At 36.8% G+C, this 17451-nt stretch overlaps 3 protein-coding genes across 5 annotated transcripts; 2 read left to right on the top strand and 1 right to left on the bottom strand.

The window, feature by feature from the left end:
- The first annotated feature begins 4053 nt into the window (after positions 1–4053).
- On the top strand, positions 4054–5878 carry LOC100855171 (heat stress transcription factor B-2a). Of its 2 annotated transcripts, XM_059740352.1 has the most exons (3): positions 4054–4436; positions 4513–4604; positions 5458–5878. In XM_059740352.1, exons 1-3 carry the CDS (start codon positions 4173–4175, stop codon positions 5471–5473), a joined length of 372 nt encoding a protein of 123 aa, XP_059596335.1. In that variant the 5' UTR covers positions 4054–4172; the 3' UTR covers positions 5474–5878. The 2 variants fall into 2 exon arrangements, with proteins under 2 accessions (XP_059596335.1, XP_010655428.3); XM_010657126.3 differs by lacking the exon at positions 4513–4604 and having other exon boundaries at positions 4061–4436.
- Positions 5879–6857: 979 nt separating this feature from the next.
- Positions 6858–9443, top strand: LOC100262431 (pentatricopeptide repeat-containing protein At4g21705, mitochondrial). The gene is made up of 2 exons (XM_003632914.4): positions 6858–7213; positions 7991–9443. Exons 1-2 carry the CDS (start codon positions 6938–6940, stop codon positions 9233–9235), a joined length of 1521 nt encoding a protein of 506 aa, XP_003632962.1. The 5' UTR covers positions 6858–6937; the 3' UTR covers positions 9236–9443.
- Positions 9444–11057: 1614 nt separating this feature from the next.
- On the bottom strand, positions 11058–17371 carry LOC100257317 (monothiol glutaredoxin-S17). 2 transcript variants are annotated; one of them, XM_010657124.3, is made up of 3 exons: positions 16913–17371; positions 15567–15641; positions 11058–12688 (listed from the first exon to the last, which is right to left on the bottom strand). In XM_010657124.3, exons 1-3 carry the CDS (start codon positions 17081–17083, stop codon positions 11456–11458), a joined length of 1479 nt encoding a protein of 492 aa, XP_010655426.1. In that variant the 5' UTR covers positions 17084–17371; the 3' UTR covers positions 11058–11455. The 2 variants fall into 2 exon arrangements, with proteins under 2 accessions (XP_010655426.1, XP_010655427.1); XM_010657125.3 differs by lacking the exon at positions 15567–15641 and having other exon boundaries at positions 16913–17318.
- Positions 17372–17451: the final 80 nt, after the last annotated feature.

Here is a 17451-nt window from a genome sequence, read left to right as displayed (position 1 = left end):
ATGAACCGATTTACTTCAATGAAAGCGAATGTTAGCAATTAAACACAGAATAATCACATGCATGTCATAGAGTGGAATAAATCAATCGCGCCTGACAAACAAATCAATAAATAAATCAATCGATCATAAAATCACGTATGTGGGGCCCCCACCAAAGCCCAATCTATCTTGCATTAAAGATGAGTGACAATTCAGGAGACTTGGTCGTCAGTATTATCGGAGTTTGCTTTTTTATTGTGGGCAGAAATGGATTCGGCGAATCGCGAGTGTCTGACGAGCCAAGCTGTCCGGGGAATCTGAATTGTCGGCTGCGGATGCTCTCCGGGTCAGCGCTATCAGAGGATCCGGACATGTCTGATTGGGGAAGTTGAATCGCCCTCCTCTCCCATCCAGTGTCAGGCGTCGGATGTGAGATATTCGGAGAAGGTGGAACGTCGGCCGGACAGAATTCCGGATGTGAGATATCCGGAGAAGGTTGAACGTCGGCCGGATAGAATTCCGAATGTGAGATATCCGGAGAAGGTGAAATGTCGGTCGGACAGAATTCCGGATGTGAGATATCCGGAGAAGGTTGAACGTCGGCCGGACAGAATTCCGGATGTGAGGTATCCGGAGAAGGTTGAACGTCGGCCATACAGAATTTCGGATGTGAGATATCCGGGGAAGGTTGAACGTCGGCCGGACAGAATTCTTCCCCGAGTGGAATGATAAATAAATAAATAAATAAAAAAGAAATGCAGGCATTACCCCACAAATCAAAAGCATGTGATGAATCTTCTCTTAAAATTTTCCAGAATAGAGAGAATGAGTAAGTATACTCCAGGCATCGAGGATAACTTGCAAACAATCAAGAAACAGAGGAGAGCAGTTTAAAATAGTCGGTGTAAACAAGTTGAAAGCCAAGTTAGAAATCAAGCACAACATGGAGGCAAACGAACTCAGATTCCATAAGAACATAATAAAATCTCCAATGCTCGCATCCAAACACCGAAATAGAATCTTATCGATATTCAAAAACAAAATAGAGAAGGTAATGAACAGGGTCAATACCTGAAAAGCTTCCTCGCAGATGGAAGCTCACCTGACTTCGAGCCCTGTTTTTATGACTCTTTTCGAAGATGCCCAGATCAGGACCTCTTTTCCACCCCAAAGGCTACTCCTCCTCTCATTCTTCTCTTTTTCTTTCTTTTTTCTTTCCCCAACTGCTCTCCTATTCCTTACTCAGCTGGTCACCATCCCAACTAACGCCATGGCCATGGTCAGCTGCTCCGGCACGTGTTTCATGTAGCTAGCTTGAAGAAAATAGGTCCCCACTTCTGGCCACTAGCCCTCTCCATAACAGAAAGAATACGCTCCTACAGATTCCTTACCAGGTGTCGCCTTTTGGTTGCTTCTTCAAAAGCACTATTGTGATTCCTTACCAGTCAATCAGGAGACAACATGTGGCACCTTGAGAGCCTTCCACCTGCAAAGATGAGCTGTAGGAAAAATGAGGTATAATGAATCCCAAACGGGGGTCTACAATAATATATAATTATTTTAATTATGATTAATTTATTTAATATAAAATAATTTTTTTATATTATATATCAAAGTACAACAATATTGTAAAACATTTTATTTCTAAAAAAACACTTACAACAAATTTTATTCTTTATTATATTAAACAATTATTAATATTATATAATAAATACAAATTTATTATTGGATTATTTATTATCAAGAATATAAATTTATTTTTAACTTATTAATACTAGAATGAACTTTTTTTTTTTTTTCAAATTCTTACTTTATAATATTTGTAGAGAAAAAAAAACTCAAATAATAAAATAATAATAATAGTAATAAAATATATAAAAAGAAAGGAAACATCTACACGGAGAAGGAATTTAGTTATTAATTGATTTGGATGCCATGATAAGTAAAAGAGACATTTTTTTTGGAATAATTGGATGACTCATTAAAAAGTGCATGTAGTTCAAATTATTTTTAAATAGATAAAAATAATACTAATTTAAAAATTTTAAGGTTATTTTTTCCATATATTTTTATATTAGTGAATCAAATCCTATTTTCCCCAAATTTCAACCTAGTAAACTCGTTGTCAAGACAAATGAGAGATTTTGTAAAATAAATAAATAAATAAATAAAATATTTGTTCAAATATGATAATTAAAAATTTATTTTAAAATGAGTGTTTGATAAACTAACTTAATAACTTAAAGTGATTTAATAACTTAATTTAAATTATTACATAAATTAAATATGTTTGGTAAAATAATTTAATGGTATAACTTAAACTAAAAAAATAACTTTTTTTTATAGGATAAAAAAAAGAATTTATTATTCTTAAGTGCATATTTTTATTTTATATTTTTATTCTTATTTATCTTAATTATCCTATAATTTCTTTTGTTACTTTACAACCTTCTTTATCTTAATTATAATTTATAAGGATAAATATATTAATTTTATAATTTAGAATAAGTTTTAAATTAATTTTATCAAATAACTTTAATACTTAAAATAAAAATTAAGTAATAAATTAACAACTTAATTAGAATTTAACTTAAAATCAACTTAGGTTATTAAATAATAAATATTCAATTTTACCAAACACTCCTAAGATAAAAAGTTATCTTTTGAAAACACAATTTTAACTAAATACTTAAATTTTAAAATTATATTTTTAAACAATAATTTAAAATTTCATATTTTATATTATTATTTAAAAAAAAAAACAAATCGAATATTATATAACTACATAAAAGTCATTTTTATTGGTATTTCATAATTATCATAAATTTGAAAATGTTTTTCTAATGTTATAAATCTCAAATTATTATTATAATTATCATTATTTATGAATGCTTTATAAGAAGAGCGTCTCAAATTTATAAAAAACATAAAAAAATCCCAAAACAAAATGCCTATTTTCTTTTGAATTTGCTCATCTGCAAGTCCAAAGCCACGTGGTTCATGAAATTTTAGTGCCCTAGTTTGTGTGAAGAAGTCTAGGGATTCCTTGGCCAAGGTCCAACCAACTCCACAAGGTTCTCCAAACTAATGATGCCTTGGGTTAGCCTGTTTCCCACATCGACAATTGACACAAATTCTGAAGTGAGTTGTGAACCATTTGTACAGTTTTGAAAATTACTTACAAATTATTTAGTGAAAAATAAATGCAGAGGTTTGTCATTATCAGGTGTGTGAATGCCCTTGTGGCCCCATGTGACTCATCATAGCTGACATTGATCGAATCAGTTTGCCAGAAGTTTCCGATGTGGGTCAGCATTCGCGGCCCTTCTTTTCTTTTCTCGTTCCCTTTCCATTTGTCTTTAATGCATTGGGCTTGGTAGTTGGTAGCACGACCGATAGGATAGGTGTGTCGTTGGGTAAGTGACATGGGTTAATTTCATTGGCTTCTCTTCACATTTGTTCAATACATTTTATTCTCATTAATTTCTTATTTTTAATTTTTATATATTCGATAAAATTTTAAATATAAAAATGGTACAGACATCAACTACACCAAAGTTGTTGGTGCAGTCAGTATTAAATGAGACCCCAAAAACTGGTCCTCATTAATTATGGTATTTTCTTTTATAGGCGAACGCCCTCAGTTACATAATCGACAATCTCGTGTCACTAACACACTAGTGTCATGTTCCCCGTTGCTTCTGGTCCTACGTTCGAAGGGCTGTCGAATGCCTTGCTGATTCCGGTTAGGTGCTCCTTCCCAGTTGCATCGGGTAGATAATTTCGGAAAGTTTGGAAGAATGCTAGTTCTGGATGTTCCCGTTCGTTTGTATTGAACAGTCTCAAACGGAAGGCCCAAAATGATCCAAAAGATTACGACCCGATTCTTCATAAAAATGAAGCAAGACCATATGAGAATACACGACACGTAACTCTTATTTTGATGAAATTTTTAAAAAGGTGAACGAAAAATTAAGACGGGTCAAAATGATACGGAAGGAGTTGGTTTCTACTTTAAAAAATCAATTACCATAGATTTAAATATTTAATTATTTTATAGGAGGGTGTGCCACTTTTTCAAAGGCCAAAGGAGATAAAATTCTAAAAGGGAAATGGAAAGGGGGGACTAGGAGTTTCCCGGATGGCGGTATAAGTAGGAGGGTGTGGGATAAGGAACCATTTGGGCAACGAGTATGGCTGAAGAATTGAGGCATAGTCCAGGAGGCAAGTCTGGGACGAGGACAAAGTCCCCTGCTCCTTTCCTGTTGAAGACCTACGATCTGTTGGAAGGAGTTATAGATACGAGTAATGGGGATGGGGGGCAGAGAATCGTGTCTTGGAATGCAGATGGAACAGGGTTTGTGGTATGGTCCCCTGATGAATTTTCAGAGATCATGCTGCCTAGATACTTCAAGCACAACAACTTCTCCAGCTTCGTTCGCCAACTCAATACTTATGTGAGTTAGTCTCCTCCTCTCATCTCCCCACAAGGATCCATCATCTATGTATTTGTTTTCTTTCTTATTTTTCCAGGGCTCTCTACATTGCATGAGACTGTCTTTCAAAACATCAAGGGCAATCAAAGCAGTGAGCTCTTGCTCTAGCTCTTCTGCAGAGGAAAATTGGTGAGCCTGGTCACCATTTGAGGAACCAGTCTTGTGTTTGATTGGTATTTCTGGGATGATGATAGCTGAATGATAATGGAGGATTTGATTTTGATTCAACAGTAGCCGCCTATTGAATCCGATTAGTCAAATTGAGACATTTTTCTTGCATTAGTCAAAACAAGAAATGATAATTGTGAGGTCAATAAAATTATTTCTATATTTTTTTTTTCCTGTTTCTTTCTTTTGGGGTGATGCAGAGTCAAAATAATCACGCTCTGCTGTCTCGTACGCAAGTAGGCAAAAAGAAAACACAAAGAAACGTCCTACTCATGTGATATTCTGCCTAAGATTCCCACGACACCCGCCCTCATTGCCAAAACACATTTTAATGGAAAAGCCAAGCCGGCAAGCCCCGAGACCTACTTTAAATAATTTGCACTTTTAGTCATTGATTGCGGTTTAGACTTTTACGATTTTAAAATGCATTTACACGATTAGGAGAAATCTTTATATATATAGAAGTTTTTTCTTCATCCAATTAGAAATATCATAATCACCTTCATGTAAACACGTTTTTTGTATCATAGAATTGCGGTGTTAAACAAACTCCCACGATAAGATCGAAGATCAGTTTCATTATCATTTGTATTAATTTATACCATAGATATTATCTGTTTTTAATCTAAAGGATTCTCATGGCTTCGTATATATGGGTTCTTCCAAACATATTTTAAAGTTGTGAGAATCTTTGAATTCAAAACGGATAATATTTACATGATTAGAAGTATATTATTACGTATTAACTCTTTTTAAATCAAAGAAAATGAAAACATCCTATGTTATTGAGTGAGTTTGATTCCTTTCCAAGCAGGGATTCAAGAAGATAGCTTCCAAGAGATGGGAATTCCAGCATGACAAGTTCCAGAGGGGATGCAGGGACATGCTTGCAGAGATAACCCGGAAGAAGTGTGAGCCCAGCATCTTCCCACCATTCCTAAAGGCTTCCAAAGACAACACAGCATCTTCTGCAGACCAAAAAAGCAATTGCCTGTCACTCATGGAGGAGAATGAGAGCCTAAGAAGGCAAAATTTGGATTTGCAAATGCAGATATCCCAGCTCAAAGCTCTGGAAATGAAGCTCATGGATTGTCTTAATGTCTCAATTCATGGGCACCACCACCCTCACAACAAACTTAGGAGGCTCTTCTAATTTCTAACTCTCAAATTGTGAAAGAAATTGAGTGATGCTGCTCGAATGTATTGGACTTGGACATGAAATTAAACTTTTGTATCAACATTTTCTTTGCCAGCTCTCACAAACTGTCATCACATAGTAATGGCACATGACTGCAAATGAAAACACTGATTTTTTCTTTCTTTTTTTCTTTTCTAGGTTTGCTTATAAGATCATCATACCCTAAAGTGAATTTAATTTTATGGTGCTTCAATTTTGACCAAAAATTTTAGGTGTGGAAAGAGTTGGATTATGTTTATATATATAATTTTTGTAAAATATTTGTAAAAAATAACAATTGTAAAAGTAATTTCAAATTTGTAGTACTTTTTCAAACTTATAGCGGTTTGCAAGCCATCAAATTGGAAGCCATCTTTTTTGGTAGCGTTGGAGTTGGATTTGGATGCCCAAATGGGCTAATCCGACTCAACTTGAGAAAAATGGAGAAGGAACTGTTTTCTGAGAGTTAAAATTGACCATATAATGCCATATAATCATATAAAATCTTTCTCTTTTCCTCTTCATAGACTTTTATAAGAAAATCATTTTTCTTGATTTTTTTTTTTTTTGTTTTGTGAAATCAAAAGTTAAGACATTTATGTTGTAAAAATAGAGTGATTCTTATTTTTTTTGTAAATTCCATTCATGGATTGGGGAAGATTCATTAGTGAAACAACCAATATAAATTTTGGACATTTTATAAGGCAATTCAAAACCTTATTTCCATCAGGTGAAATTTAGTATAGTAATATTATAAAGGGATTATTTTAATGTAAATTCTAAAATTTGAAATTATCATTTGAATTGCCTCATGAACGGTGATAAATTTAAAAATAATTTTCAAATATTATGTTAAAAATTAAAATATTGTATTTGATCAAAAACCCTAAGGTAAATGTTTAAGAAGTGGTGCGAAACAAGGCATAAATGGTCAATAGGGCTCAGCCCATGAAAAAGTGAGGCTTATCAACAACATCAGCCCAAGCCCAATTTTCGATGTCCATTTTTCAAACCTTAAACCCTACCGAAACCAAACGCAATAGGACAGAGGGCTACACTCGTTCTCATTTCTAACAGCTGAGTTCTGCAGCTTCTGCTAAACCCCTAAAACCCTCTCATGGACTCGAGACTCTTCTCCCTCCTAAGGCAATCTATCCAACAGTACCCACAATCCCTAATCAGAAAAAACCCCATTTCAAATCGGACATACTACACCAGCAGGTACGGCAAAATCAGCTTGTACAACAAGATCAGTCCTCTCGGAGACCCTAACACAAGCGTTGTCCCGGAGCTGGACAATTGGGTCCAGAATGGGAACAAGGTTTGGGTGGCTGAGCTCCAACGCATCATTCACGATCTCCGCAAGCGCAAGAGGTTCTCTCAGGCCCTAGAGGTTCGCCATCTCTCGCTCAGCTGTTTGTTTTCCGGGAAACTTTCACAATTTTTTTTCTCTTTCGCCTTGAAATCTATGAAGATGGATGGAGTCTGGTTATAATCGTTTCAACTAAACATACTAAAAGAGGGAATTTTTTTTTTTTAATCTTTGCTGAAGTGTTTTCAGGGAGCAAATATTCCACTATTTGCATTTGGACCAACAGTCCATTTGGGAGTGATTTTGAGAGGGTTTCTAATGCTCTTTCCTTATTTTTTTTTTGGCAATTTGATGGAAACCATTGATGAATTGTGTTGATATGCATGTCTATTAGAATCCAATTCTGTCATAAAATCTATTTGAATTCAAGCAATTGAGCACCATCCTCCTAAAGAGAAACAATTGAGGAAATGTGGGATAAGAATGATCTTTGCTACCTCTATGAGGATACAGTCCCATGGTCAATGGTAAAAGTGTGAGGAATATGTCCATTAAAATGCGCATTGTGCTTACATATTTTTTAGAAGGCTCTCTGGTCAAGTAGTCAAATGTTCAAACAGTTTGTTTTGAGTTGTTAAATGGACACATTGTCAACTGGTGTGTTCTTGTGGAAATGAAAAATGATACCTGCATGAAAAGGGAGACATAGTCTTTCTTTTTTCTTTTTTCTTTTTTTGTCCCCTTGTTTTTGTTCTAAATGGATGTTATGGTCCGTCTGAGTATTGAAACCCTCCAACACTTTCATTTACAAGCTATTTTCTTGTTAATTTATCATGTTGTGATGCTTTATGGGTGCAGATTTCAGAGTGGATGAGTAAAAAAGGCATATGTGCATTTTCACCAACTGAACATGCCGTGCAGTTGGATCTGATTGGTAGGGTTCGCGGTTTTCTTTCTGCAGAAAGCTATTTCAACAGTTTGCAGAACCACGATAAAACTGATAAGACATATGGCGCCCTCCTAAATTGTTATGTCCGACAGCGCCAAACTGATAAGTCCCTCTCCCACTTGCAGAAAATGAAGGAGATGGGCTTTGCATCATCACCTCTCACTTACAATGACATCATGTGCCTCTACACAAATGTTGGCCAGCATGAGAAGGTCCCTGATGTGCTAACTGAGATGAAGCAGAGCAATGTTTACCCTGACAACTTCAGCTACAGAATCTGCATCAATTCTTATGGTGCTCAATCTGATATCCAGGGAATGGAAAATGTTTTGAAAGAAATGGAGAGACAACCTCATATTGTCATGGACTGGAACACCTATGCTGTTGCAGCCAATTTCTACATAAAAGCAGGCCTGCCAGATAAGGCAATTGAAGCCCTGAAGAAATCAGAGGAGAGGCTAGATAAGAGAGATGGGCTTGGTTATAACCATCTGATCTCACTCTATGCAAGTCTGGGAAATAAGGCTGAGGTGTTGAGATTGTGGAGTCTCGAGAAAAGTGCTTGTAAGAGGAATATAAACAGGGATTATATTACCATGCTGGAATCCCTGGTAAGGCTTGGTGAGCTTGAAGAAGCTGAGAAAGTGCTGAGGGAATGGGAGTCATCTGGCAACTGTTATGATTTTCGAGTGCCAAACATTGTCATTATCGGTTATTCTGAAAAGGGTTTGTTTGAGAAAGCAGAAGCAATGCTCAAAGAACTGATGGAGAAAGGAAAAATAACCACCCCAAACAGTTGGGGAACAGTGGCTTCTGGGTATATGGATGAGGGAGAGATGGAGAAAGCTGTGGAGTGCATGAAGGCAGCTATCTCTTTGCATGTGAACAATAAAGGACGGAAGCCTAATTCTAGGGTAATTGCAGGCATATTGAGTTGGCTTGGTGATAAGGGCCGTGTGGAAGATGTAGAAGCTTTTGTGGGGTCACTGAGAATTGTTATCCCAATGAACAGACGGATGTATCATACCTTGATCATGGCAAATATCAGGGCTGGTAAAGAAGTGGATGGGCTTTTGGCCAGCATGAAAGCTGATAAAATAGTTGAAGATGAAGAAACCAAGAAGATCCTTGGCACAAAGCAGAACAAAATTTAACAATCCACAGTCTGTATTATTTTAGTTCCATTGAACTATTATGCTGATTTTCTTGCTTTCCCATTCAGGGCCCTGGTTTCTTGCTGATTTGGAATCAGAATGTCCAAGAAGAATGGAATTGTGGCAGAGCATTCAGTTTCTCTACGTTAATATAGTAATCAAAGAGCACTTCTTCAGTTGTGCTTATGAGATGAGGAATTGAGGATCACCTTTCTGAATTCCATACAAAGACTTGACCCCACAAGCTCCCTTGTTTTCTATTTTGCTTGTTACTTTGATCTATTTCATTTTTCAAAATAAATAAATCAATCAAAAATGAAAATTTTCATCTATTTGTGGATATGAAGCTAGCGATTTCCTCGTGGAATTTCTCAAAAATAAAGAACCATACGAAGGGATGGAGTTTTAACAAATACCATGGTACTAAGGTGATGTTTATTTTTTTATTTAAATCTAAATAAAATTTAATTTAATTTAACTCTCAATATAATTTAATAGTATTAAATATTACAATGTTTGTTTTTTTTACTATTAATAGGATCGCATTTTCGTTGTTTCAAAAAGTTATTTTTAGTAGTGTATAAAAATCCAAATATTTTAGTTTTTTCTAGTAAAAAAATTTAAAAATTAAGTAATGGATAAAAAAAATTAAAAACAAATCTTTTAAAATATGAAAGCAAATTACATTTATTATTATTAAGCTAAAAAAACAAAGACCCCTAAGAAATAGGTGACCTTAAACCTTCCTACTTTCTTCTTTCTGCCTATGAACTTTTTTGCCACATCAGACCACCCCATAACATTGAAGGGATACCTCATGTACTGTTTCTTACTGCCTACAAAACTAATCCCACAGTGCTTTAAATCTGAGAATTTTTTCCCTTCTATTTTCTAACAATGGATAAATTTGCTACACTCCATCATCTTGATTAAACACCATCTAGGAATCCCAATTTTTCTTTTTATAGGCAAAGAAAGATGCGTAAATATAAATAGCAAAAATAACGTGCACCAAATTACACAGGACATTATATATTAGGCACGCAAAAGCAAGACCTTAAAAGAGAAGCCATAAAAACCAATTCCTCTCTTAACAAGAACCCAATCAATTTACAAAATTAACCAAAGGCATTGAGTCATCTCTTATACACTTGCTAACCCAAGTTGAAATGTTGTTATAAAGGTTTCAACTTTTGATCAATTTGCTCCTCATTGTCAAATACATTTCGATTTCATTCCTGCCAAATAGACCAAAACATGTAGAGAGGAACTACCCTCCACACCCTTATCCTTTTCCATCCCACAAAGAAGTTATGCCAGCTTAACAAAGTACCTTTAATCATGGGCAAAGAACCCAAACCATGATGAAGAAAGAGAACAACGACTGTCATAGAATCTTGGAAAAATAAAGGAGAATGTGATTACCTAAGTTTACAAAGGAAGCATGGATCCACTGACGAGCGACGACCATTATCTAGAAATTTCATCTTCTTTGCAAACTAAAGATACATGAAAATGAAGGTCAATCAGCTCTACCTCAACTAGCTACATGAATATTGGGTTTGCATAACCAAGAATTGGCTAATATTGGGTTTTAACCTAGTAACTTCTTGTGGTTTGAATTGATTGCCATGTAGAGAAAATCTGGAAAAAGGCAACCCCGTTTCAAAATGATGCCCTAATATGTGATGATGGTAACATTCTCCAAACAAGGAACAATACCATCCTCCCCCGTATTATCTGATGGGACCTCAAGCACCATTCTATTGTGAGTGTGTGTTTTGTCTTTTCATAGCAACATTTAAAGGTCTAGACAATGTTATAGTTCAAACCCAAACATTATCATAGCAAGTCGCCCACTAAAATAAAAATAAAAAACAAAACAATAATGTAATAACAAGGTAAATGTAAGAAAAAAAAGAAAAAAAAAAGCAACTGTGAAAGTGAAGAACCATGTGATGTCAAAATACAGCCCATAAACCCCCCTTTGAATCTCATGGAGCACCAGGTCGGGTCCCATTTATGAACCGGGCAGCAACCATCGACCTTCATGATGATATGACCTAAAAGTATCATAAGAGATTCAAGGTTTGCAGACATTTAACATTACCAGAAACTCACAAAAGAGTTGCCAATGTTCATAATAAAAGTTAAAACACGCCCACTGCTTAATGCTGGAGTTGAGATCTGTTCAGCATTATTTGACAAAATCACACCATTCTACTCAGATAGGGTAGATTTGAGCTCTCCATTGTTTCGCAACTCCATTATGATATCACAACCTCCTATCAACTCACCCTTGTAATAAAGCTGTGGAAATGTTGGCCAGTTTGAGAAGACCTTTAAACCCTGTCTTACCTCCTCATCAGTTAGAATATCGAAGGAGCCAAAACTCACATTTTCTGCCCTCAAAGCATCCACAACCTTAGAGCTGAAACCACACTTGGGAGCATCAGGGGTACCCTTCATAAAGAGCATCGTCGGTGAAGAATTTATTAAATTCCTTACACGGTCCTCAAGAGTCTCTTTCTGAGTAATCCCTTTCTCAGCTAAAACCCTCGCAAGCTCCCCACTTTTCTGCATCTCTAATACAATGTCTGATCCACCAATAAGTTCACCCTTTATGTAAAGCTGAGGGTAACTGGACCAGTTTGAGTGAACTTTGAGCCCTTGCCGAACTTCATCATCAGAAAGAATGTCAAAGCTCCCGAAATCCACCTTCTCTTGTTGAAGAATTTCAACCACCTTTCGGCTGAAACCACACCTAGGTTCATCTGGTTTTCCCTTCATAAACAGGATAACTGGGCTTGAATTGATCAAACTTTCAAGCCTGGAGGTTAAGGTCACACTCAAGCCAGTGGACTCAGAGATGCCACCCTTGCCACTTCCAGGTTTAGTTTCTTTTGCCTCGTTCAAGTCAGAAGTTTCAATCCCATGATCTCTGAAAACCTCTTTCAATTCACCACTCTCATGCATTGCTATTGCTATATCACACCCGCCAAGAAGCTCTCCCTTGCAGTAGAGCTGAGGAAATGTTGGCCAGTTGGAGAACTTCTTCAACCCCTCGCGTACCTCAGTGTCCAGCAGAATATCAAAGCTCCCAAATTTGACCTTCTCTTCCCTCAAAATTTCAACAACTTTTCGGCTAAATCCACACTTGGGCTCTTCTGGGCTTCCTTTCATGAAAAGCATGACTGGTTGTGTCTCGATTACCTTCTGGAGATGTATTTTTAGTGTATCACTCAGACCTGATGGCAATTGACTTTCCACTTGGGAAGCACCATTTTCTTTGGCAAACTCTTTGACTGTTTCAAGGACAGTGGGCCCAGCAGCCATCCCAAGGCTGGCAGGGGCTGCAGCTTCCCCAGGGTTAATTGACCCAGCAACTTTAGCAACTTTGTTGGCCAAACTAGATGGATCTGCACCCTCCATTGTATCAACAGTCTTACCATCCTGCAAAAAGAAAAAAAGAAAAATAAAGAACAAAAGGAAACTTCAATACTAGGATTTACAGTGACAGTGAGAGTTGTGTGTGTGTGTGTGTGTGTGAGAGAGAGAGAGAGAGAGAGAGAGAAAGAGAAAAGAGAGAGTGAGAGACCTTTTAGAAAGAGGGGGAAGAGGGGGGTGTTAAAGAAATTGCACTTGCAATCATACCCAAAAGCCAATAAAAAAACTGAGAAACATATAAACTGCAAAAAGTAGTTGTCTGCAGCATAACAATAGAAGTCCCACATAATGTTTAAAAATGAGCACACATATATTGTAAGCTATATTCATGCTCTTTCTGTAAATAATTTCAAACATTGCTAAATTGTTAGAACCTGCACATGATGGTACCAGTACAATCCTTATGCCTTTTAACAATAAACCACAGAAGTTTGTACTGTTTCAGCAACAGTCTTGCTAAAAATCAGGTACTTCTTCCTATGCACAGTTTTTTGTGATCCTCAACCAATACCAGTGCTACCTTGATGGAAAACCCACACCAAGGCACATACTCTACTCAAGAGCAATAGGAATTTGATTGCTTCAGCTTTGCTGAAAAAAGCTCTGTGGTGATGAGGAGGTGCTATGGTGGCACCCATGCCAACTGGTGGCTACTGTGGCAGCAGCAGTAAATTTCTTTTACAAGTCTTTGTTGTAATTGTCACAGGTAACAAAATACTTCTCCAAGAATGCATTGAAAGTCAAAAACCCCAATAACCAAATGCATTTTTTTTAATAAAAAATGAAATATCAACTACTCACTCTTTCATAATGGCAGGAGAGTTCTGCTGTTATGGGATCACCAAGCTTTTGTCTTAGCTAGCATGCTGAGGTTGCTTTTTGAAAAAGTGGAACAGAAGAATGTTTGGTAATGTTGCCATTTAGAATGCTTGTGCCTAAGAGCAAATCAGGTATTGATATTTGAAAGAAGAGAGGGCAGGCTGCTGGTGGATGACTGGGTGGCTGCAAATTCCTCTATTCAAGATCATAAGCTCTTCGAAGAAATTGATGAAATTTCATCAAGATAGACGATCCGGGTAGAGAGGGGGGGGGGGGGGGGAGGGGACATTTAGGGGTCAGAATTGAGGAGATGGATTTCTGGATATTCCCAATGGCTTCCTTCAAACAAAGAGGACCATCACCCTGGTGTAGGAATGGTGCTTTCCAAACAGCTGGTGGAGGAGGATAGAGTGGGTCTAGAGGATCCTTTCAATGAAGAAGAGCTGCCAGCAGCATTACTTGATTTAGACAGGGATAAAGCTTGGGACCAGATAGGTTCACCATGGTTTTATTTCTAAGTTTTGGATCTACAGTTCAAGGTTGTGTGTTCTGGTTTTTAAAAGATTTCCATAGGTCTGGAACATTTGAGAGGAGCTTAAATGCTACCTTCTTGGCATTGGTGCCTAAGAAGGGAGGTGTGGAGGACATCAAAGATTGCAGGCACATTAGGTGGATGGTTTGTAAAACTCTAGGTCAAAAATTCTAGTGAACAGGCTAAGAAGGTTATTGAAAAGGTGATTTGAGTCATAGCATGCTTCTGTGGAATAGATAGATTCTCAAAGCAGCCCTCATTGCCAATGAAGTCATCAGTTTTAAAATCAAAAGCTTCATGGGATGGTGGGCAAGCTAGACACAGAAAAAGCTTATGATCATGTGAATTGAGACTTTTTCTTTTCTATGATGAGATATATGGGGTTCCGAAAAAAATGGATGGGCTGGATTAATTTTACACCTGCATGGTTCCATTCTCAGTTTTAATCAATGAGGACCCTACCAGTTTTTTTAAAAGCTTGAGGAAGCTGAAGTAGGACCCACTTTTGCATTATATATTCCCCCAGCTGATGGAGATGCTGAGCTGCTTTTTATTGACGGTGGTGAAAGGGAGGTTTGTCAGTACCTTTAAAGTGAAAGGCAGAGGAGTCAACAGGATAGGATCGTTCATATTTGTTTTCATGATAATTCTCAGCTGTCCTATGAGTCTAATACTGAGTAGCGACTTTATCCGAGATAGGTTCCTCTTTGTTTCAAAATAGTTTCAAGGCTTAAATTGATTGCTCTAGCAGGAAGAGTGGAGCATATGGAGAGTTTGGCACTAGGCGTTAGGTGCAAAGTGGGAACCATACATACTATGGACTTAGGTTTGAATTTATGGGCATTCTACAAGTCCACCTCATTGCAGGATCTTAATGAGATAGAGTTAAGGAAGAGAGTAGCCTCTTGGAATAGATAGTATCTGTTCAAACGTGGTAGACTTACACTCATAAAAAAGGCTTCTCCCTAGTCTCCTGCTTTATTTTAAGTCCCATTTTAAGAACCCAAAAAGTCAGAAACAGGTCGGAAAAGACTCTTAAGAAATCTTATCTAGGGAAGAGAAACTGAGAAAAGGAAGATTCCCTGGTCAAATGGAAAATTGTTTGTGTTAAGAAAGCCAAGGGCTGGTTTAGGCATTAGAAGGGTATCAATTCTTAACAAATCTTTACTCGAGAGGTGCACAGCTTCAGGGTTCAAAGGAGAGAGAAACAGTTCATGGAAAAGTGTCCTTGAAAGAGAGTATGAGGAGTTGGAGGAGGATTCGTATGTGAGGGAAGCAAGGAAGCCTTACAAGGTGGACTTTCTGACTGCTATTGGAAAGGGTGTAGGAAGATTTTCAAATCTAGAGTGAGTATTTCTTTAGATCATGGTCCCAGGACTTAGTCTTAGACTAATGGTTATCATGGGGAGACTCCTCACATGCTTTGTCTCCCCCATTGTTTTAGATCTTTCTGTTAGCCATTGAACAGTACATTGATAACCATATAGTGAAACTGAAAAAAGATCTAGTAATGAGGATATTTTACTAACTTGCCTTAAAGAAGACAAAATATGGCACAGCAGAAACTGAATAAGCCTCAGAAATCACAGGTTGCTCTTCAGCTTCAACCTACAATATTATGAACAATTTAGAAAGAAACATGAGTTCTCTCAAGCATCACCAAAAATGAAAATATCAGAAGAGACCCCATAACATCACAATGTGGGCATCACTTAGACTCAGAGCTCATAATCAATGATAATAGCAAATTATAATCAAGCACAAGCTTTAGATGAAACTAACATAAAACACAAAAAGGTACAAATAAAGATCAGAAAAAGAGCTGGATGATGGATAACCCATTTTGTTATGATCAAACACTAATTTTTCAGATTCAAACACGAAAAAGGGGGAAAAAGAACTAACTTTAATACCACAATCAACGAACTTTCCTGCCAGATGAAGCATTGATATGATACATTAAAGATGAATAATAATTTATAACTCATTGCATCATTCCCTCCCTCCACAACAACCCACCCCCATTCTTCTTGCAGGGACCCTCATGTTAAAGTCACATGTTTCAAGAATTTAAATCCATGTTTTTCAAATTATAAATGCATTCATCCAATTTCTCATTTCCCATCCTGAGAATCATGTAGTAGTACCCTACTTCACTTCCCATTTGGCAGGGACATTTTCACTTTCAACTTCATCATAATACCAATAATTTTAAAAATTAAAGAATAGAATGTTCCAAGCAGAATCAGGCTATAATAAAACAACTCGCCCCATATGCAGCACCACACTCGAGAATCTTGTAAAGCCTGATCTTCTTGTAGCTCATTGATCGTGTAATAGCTAGAACGCAGCACCAGAACATTGAGAAATCCCAAATGCAAAATTTAGAACACACACCATTAAACAAGGAAGATTTTAGTAGAGGACCCAAGGGAAAGGCAGAATGTACTTGCAATGTCACACCTGACTAATAATATACGATCTCACATGAACTTGTCATTGTGTAATGTTGAAAGCAAATACAGCTAAAGGAATAGTAAATTAAATTCAAATCACCAACAAAACAAAAATGAAAATGAAAAATCATTCCCCCAATTCCCCCTTTTGGGATAAGCCCATTCTTAACAACTTAATTAACCAGATGGATTTCATGTATTAAAAACAAAAAATGAATCACGTGTCCTTGTTATCGAAGCCTTAAATCTGCCAAACAACAAAAATCTCTAGACCAAGTTTCAAGTAAACCCTAGTAAATTTTCAGCGAATTCTAATATGATTCCAATGTTCCCCCAAAGTTGAACAAAATAAACCTAGAAATTTTTGAATAAGAAATATAGTGAAAACATAGATAAAGAGAGAGAGTGAAAGAGAGAACAAACCCTGAAGAAAACGGCGTGAGGGAAGTCGGTGGAGAGATGGGAGAAGACTTGATCCATATGCTTGGAAGCTTCACACCAGGAGGCCCAGAAGTGGAGGATAACGGGAGCACCTTGGCGAACCACGTTATCCAGCTCTTCCTTTGACTCTACATCTTTTACAGACCCACCCATGGTTTCTCTTTCTCTGTATGAATGCTTACTTTCAGAATCCGAAATACAGATGAGAAAGAAAACAGGGGTTCTGTGGGAATGAGAGAGAGGGAGAAAGAGATAGAGAAGAATTTGTGAAGGAAAAGGGGCTGTGGAGGCGGTCCCTGAGGAATTAGAATCACAGGGAGTCGACGTCTTTAAGTCGTCACGCGCTCCACATCCGCTTTCTGAATGTCGGGTCCGGAAATGTCTGGACTCACCACCTTTTTCAATTTCTGAAAATAATAAATAAATAAATTTAAAATTAATTGATTAAAAGGGGATAAAATTTTAAGTGATTTTTTTAAAAAGAAAAAATGAAGTTATTTTTGTCAATTTTTTAAAAATTG

This window comes from Vitis vinifera, chromosome 10 (genome assembly GCF_030704535.1).
Source record: "Vitis vinifera cultivar Pinot Noir 40024 chromosome 10, ASM3070453v1".
Classification (NCBI taxonomy): Eukaryota; Viridiplantae; Streptophyta; class Magnoliopsida; order Vitales; family Vitaceae; genus Vitis; species Vitis vinifera.
Note: the sequence above shows the minus strand (reverse complement) of the source record. Positions and strands in the feature narration are given on the sequence as shown.

Excerpts from the sequence above, each read along its gene's own strand:
- LOC100855171 (XM_010657126.3), top strand. The coding sequence starts at position 4,173 with ATGGCTGAAGAATTGAGGCATAGTCCAGGAGGCAAGTCTGGGACGAGG. Across the intron at positions 4,437-5,457 it reads TTCGCCAACTCAATACTTAT|GGATTCAAGAAGATAGCTTC; the intron begins GTGAGTTAGTCT and ends CTTTCCAAGCAG.
- LOC100262431 (XM_003632914.4), top strand. The coding sequence starts at position 6,938 with ATGGACTCGAGACTCTTCTCCCTCCTAAGGCAATCTATCCAACAGTAC. Across the intron at positions 7,214-7,990 it reads GGTTCTCTCAGGCCCTAGAG|ATTTCAGAGTGGATGAGTAA; the intron begins GTTCGCCATCTC and ends TTATGGGTGCAG.
- LOC100257317 (XM_010657124.3), bottom strand. The coding sequence starts at position 17,083 with ATGGGTGGGTCTGTAAAAGATGTAGAGTCAAAGGAAGAGCTGGATAAC. Across the intron at positions 15,642-16,912 it reads CTCACGCCGTTTTCTTCAGG|GTTGAAGCTGAAGAGCAACC; the intron begins GTTTGTTCTCTC and ends ATAATATTGTAG. Across the intron at positions 12,689-15,566 it reads CATATTTTGTCTTCTTTAAG|GATGGTAAGACTGTTGATAC; the intron begins GCAAGTTAGTAA and ends TTCTTTTTGCAG.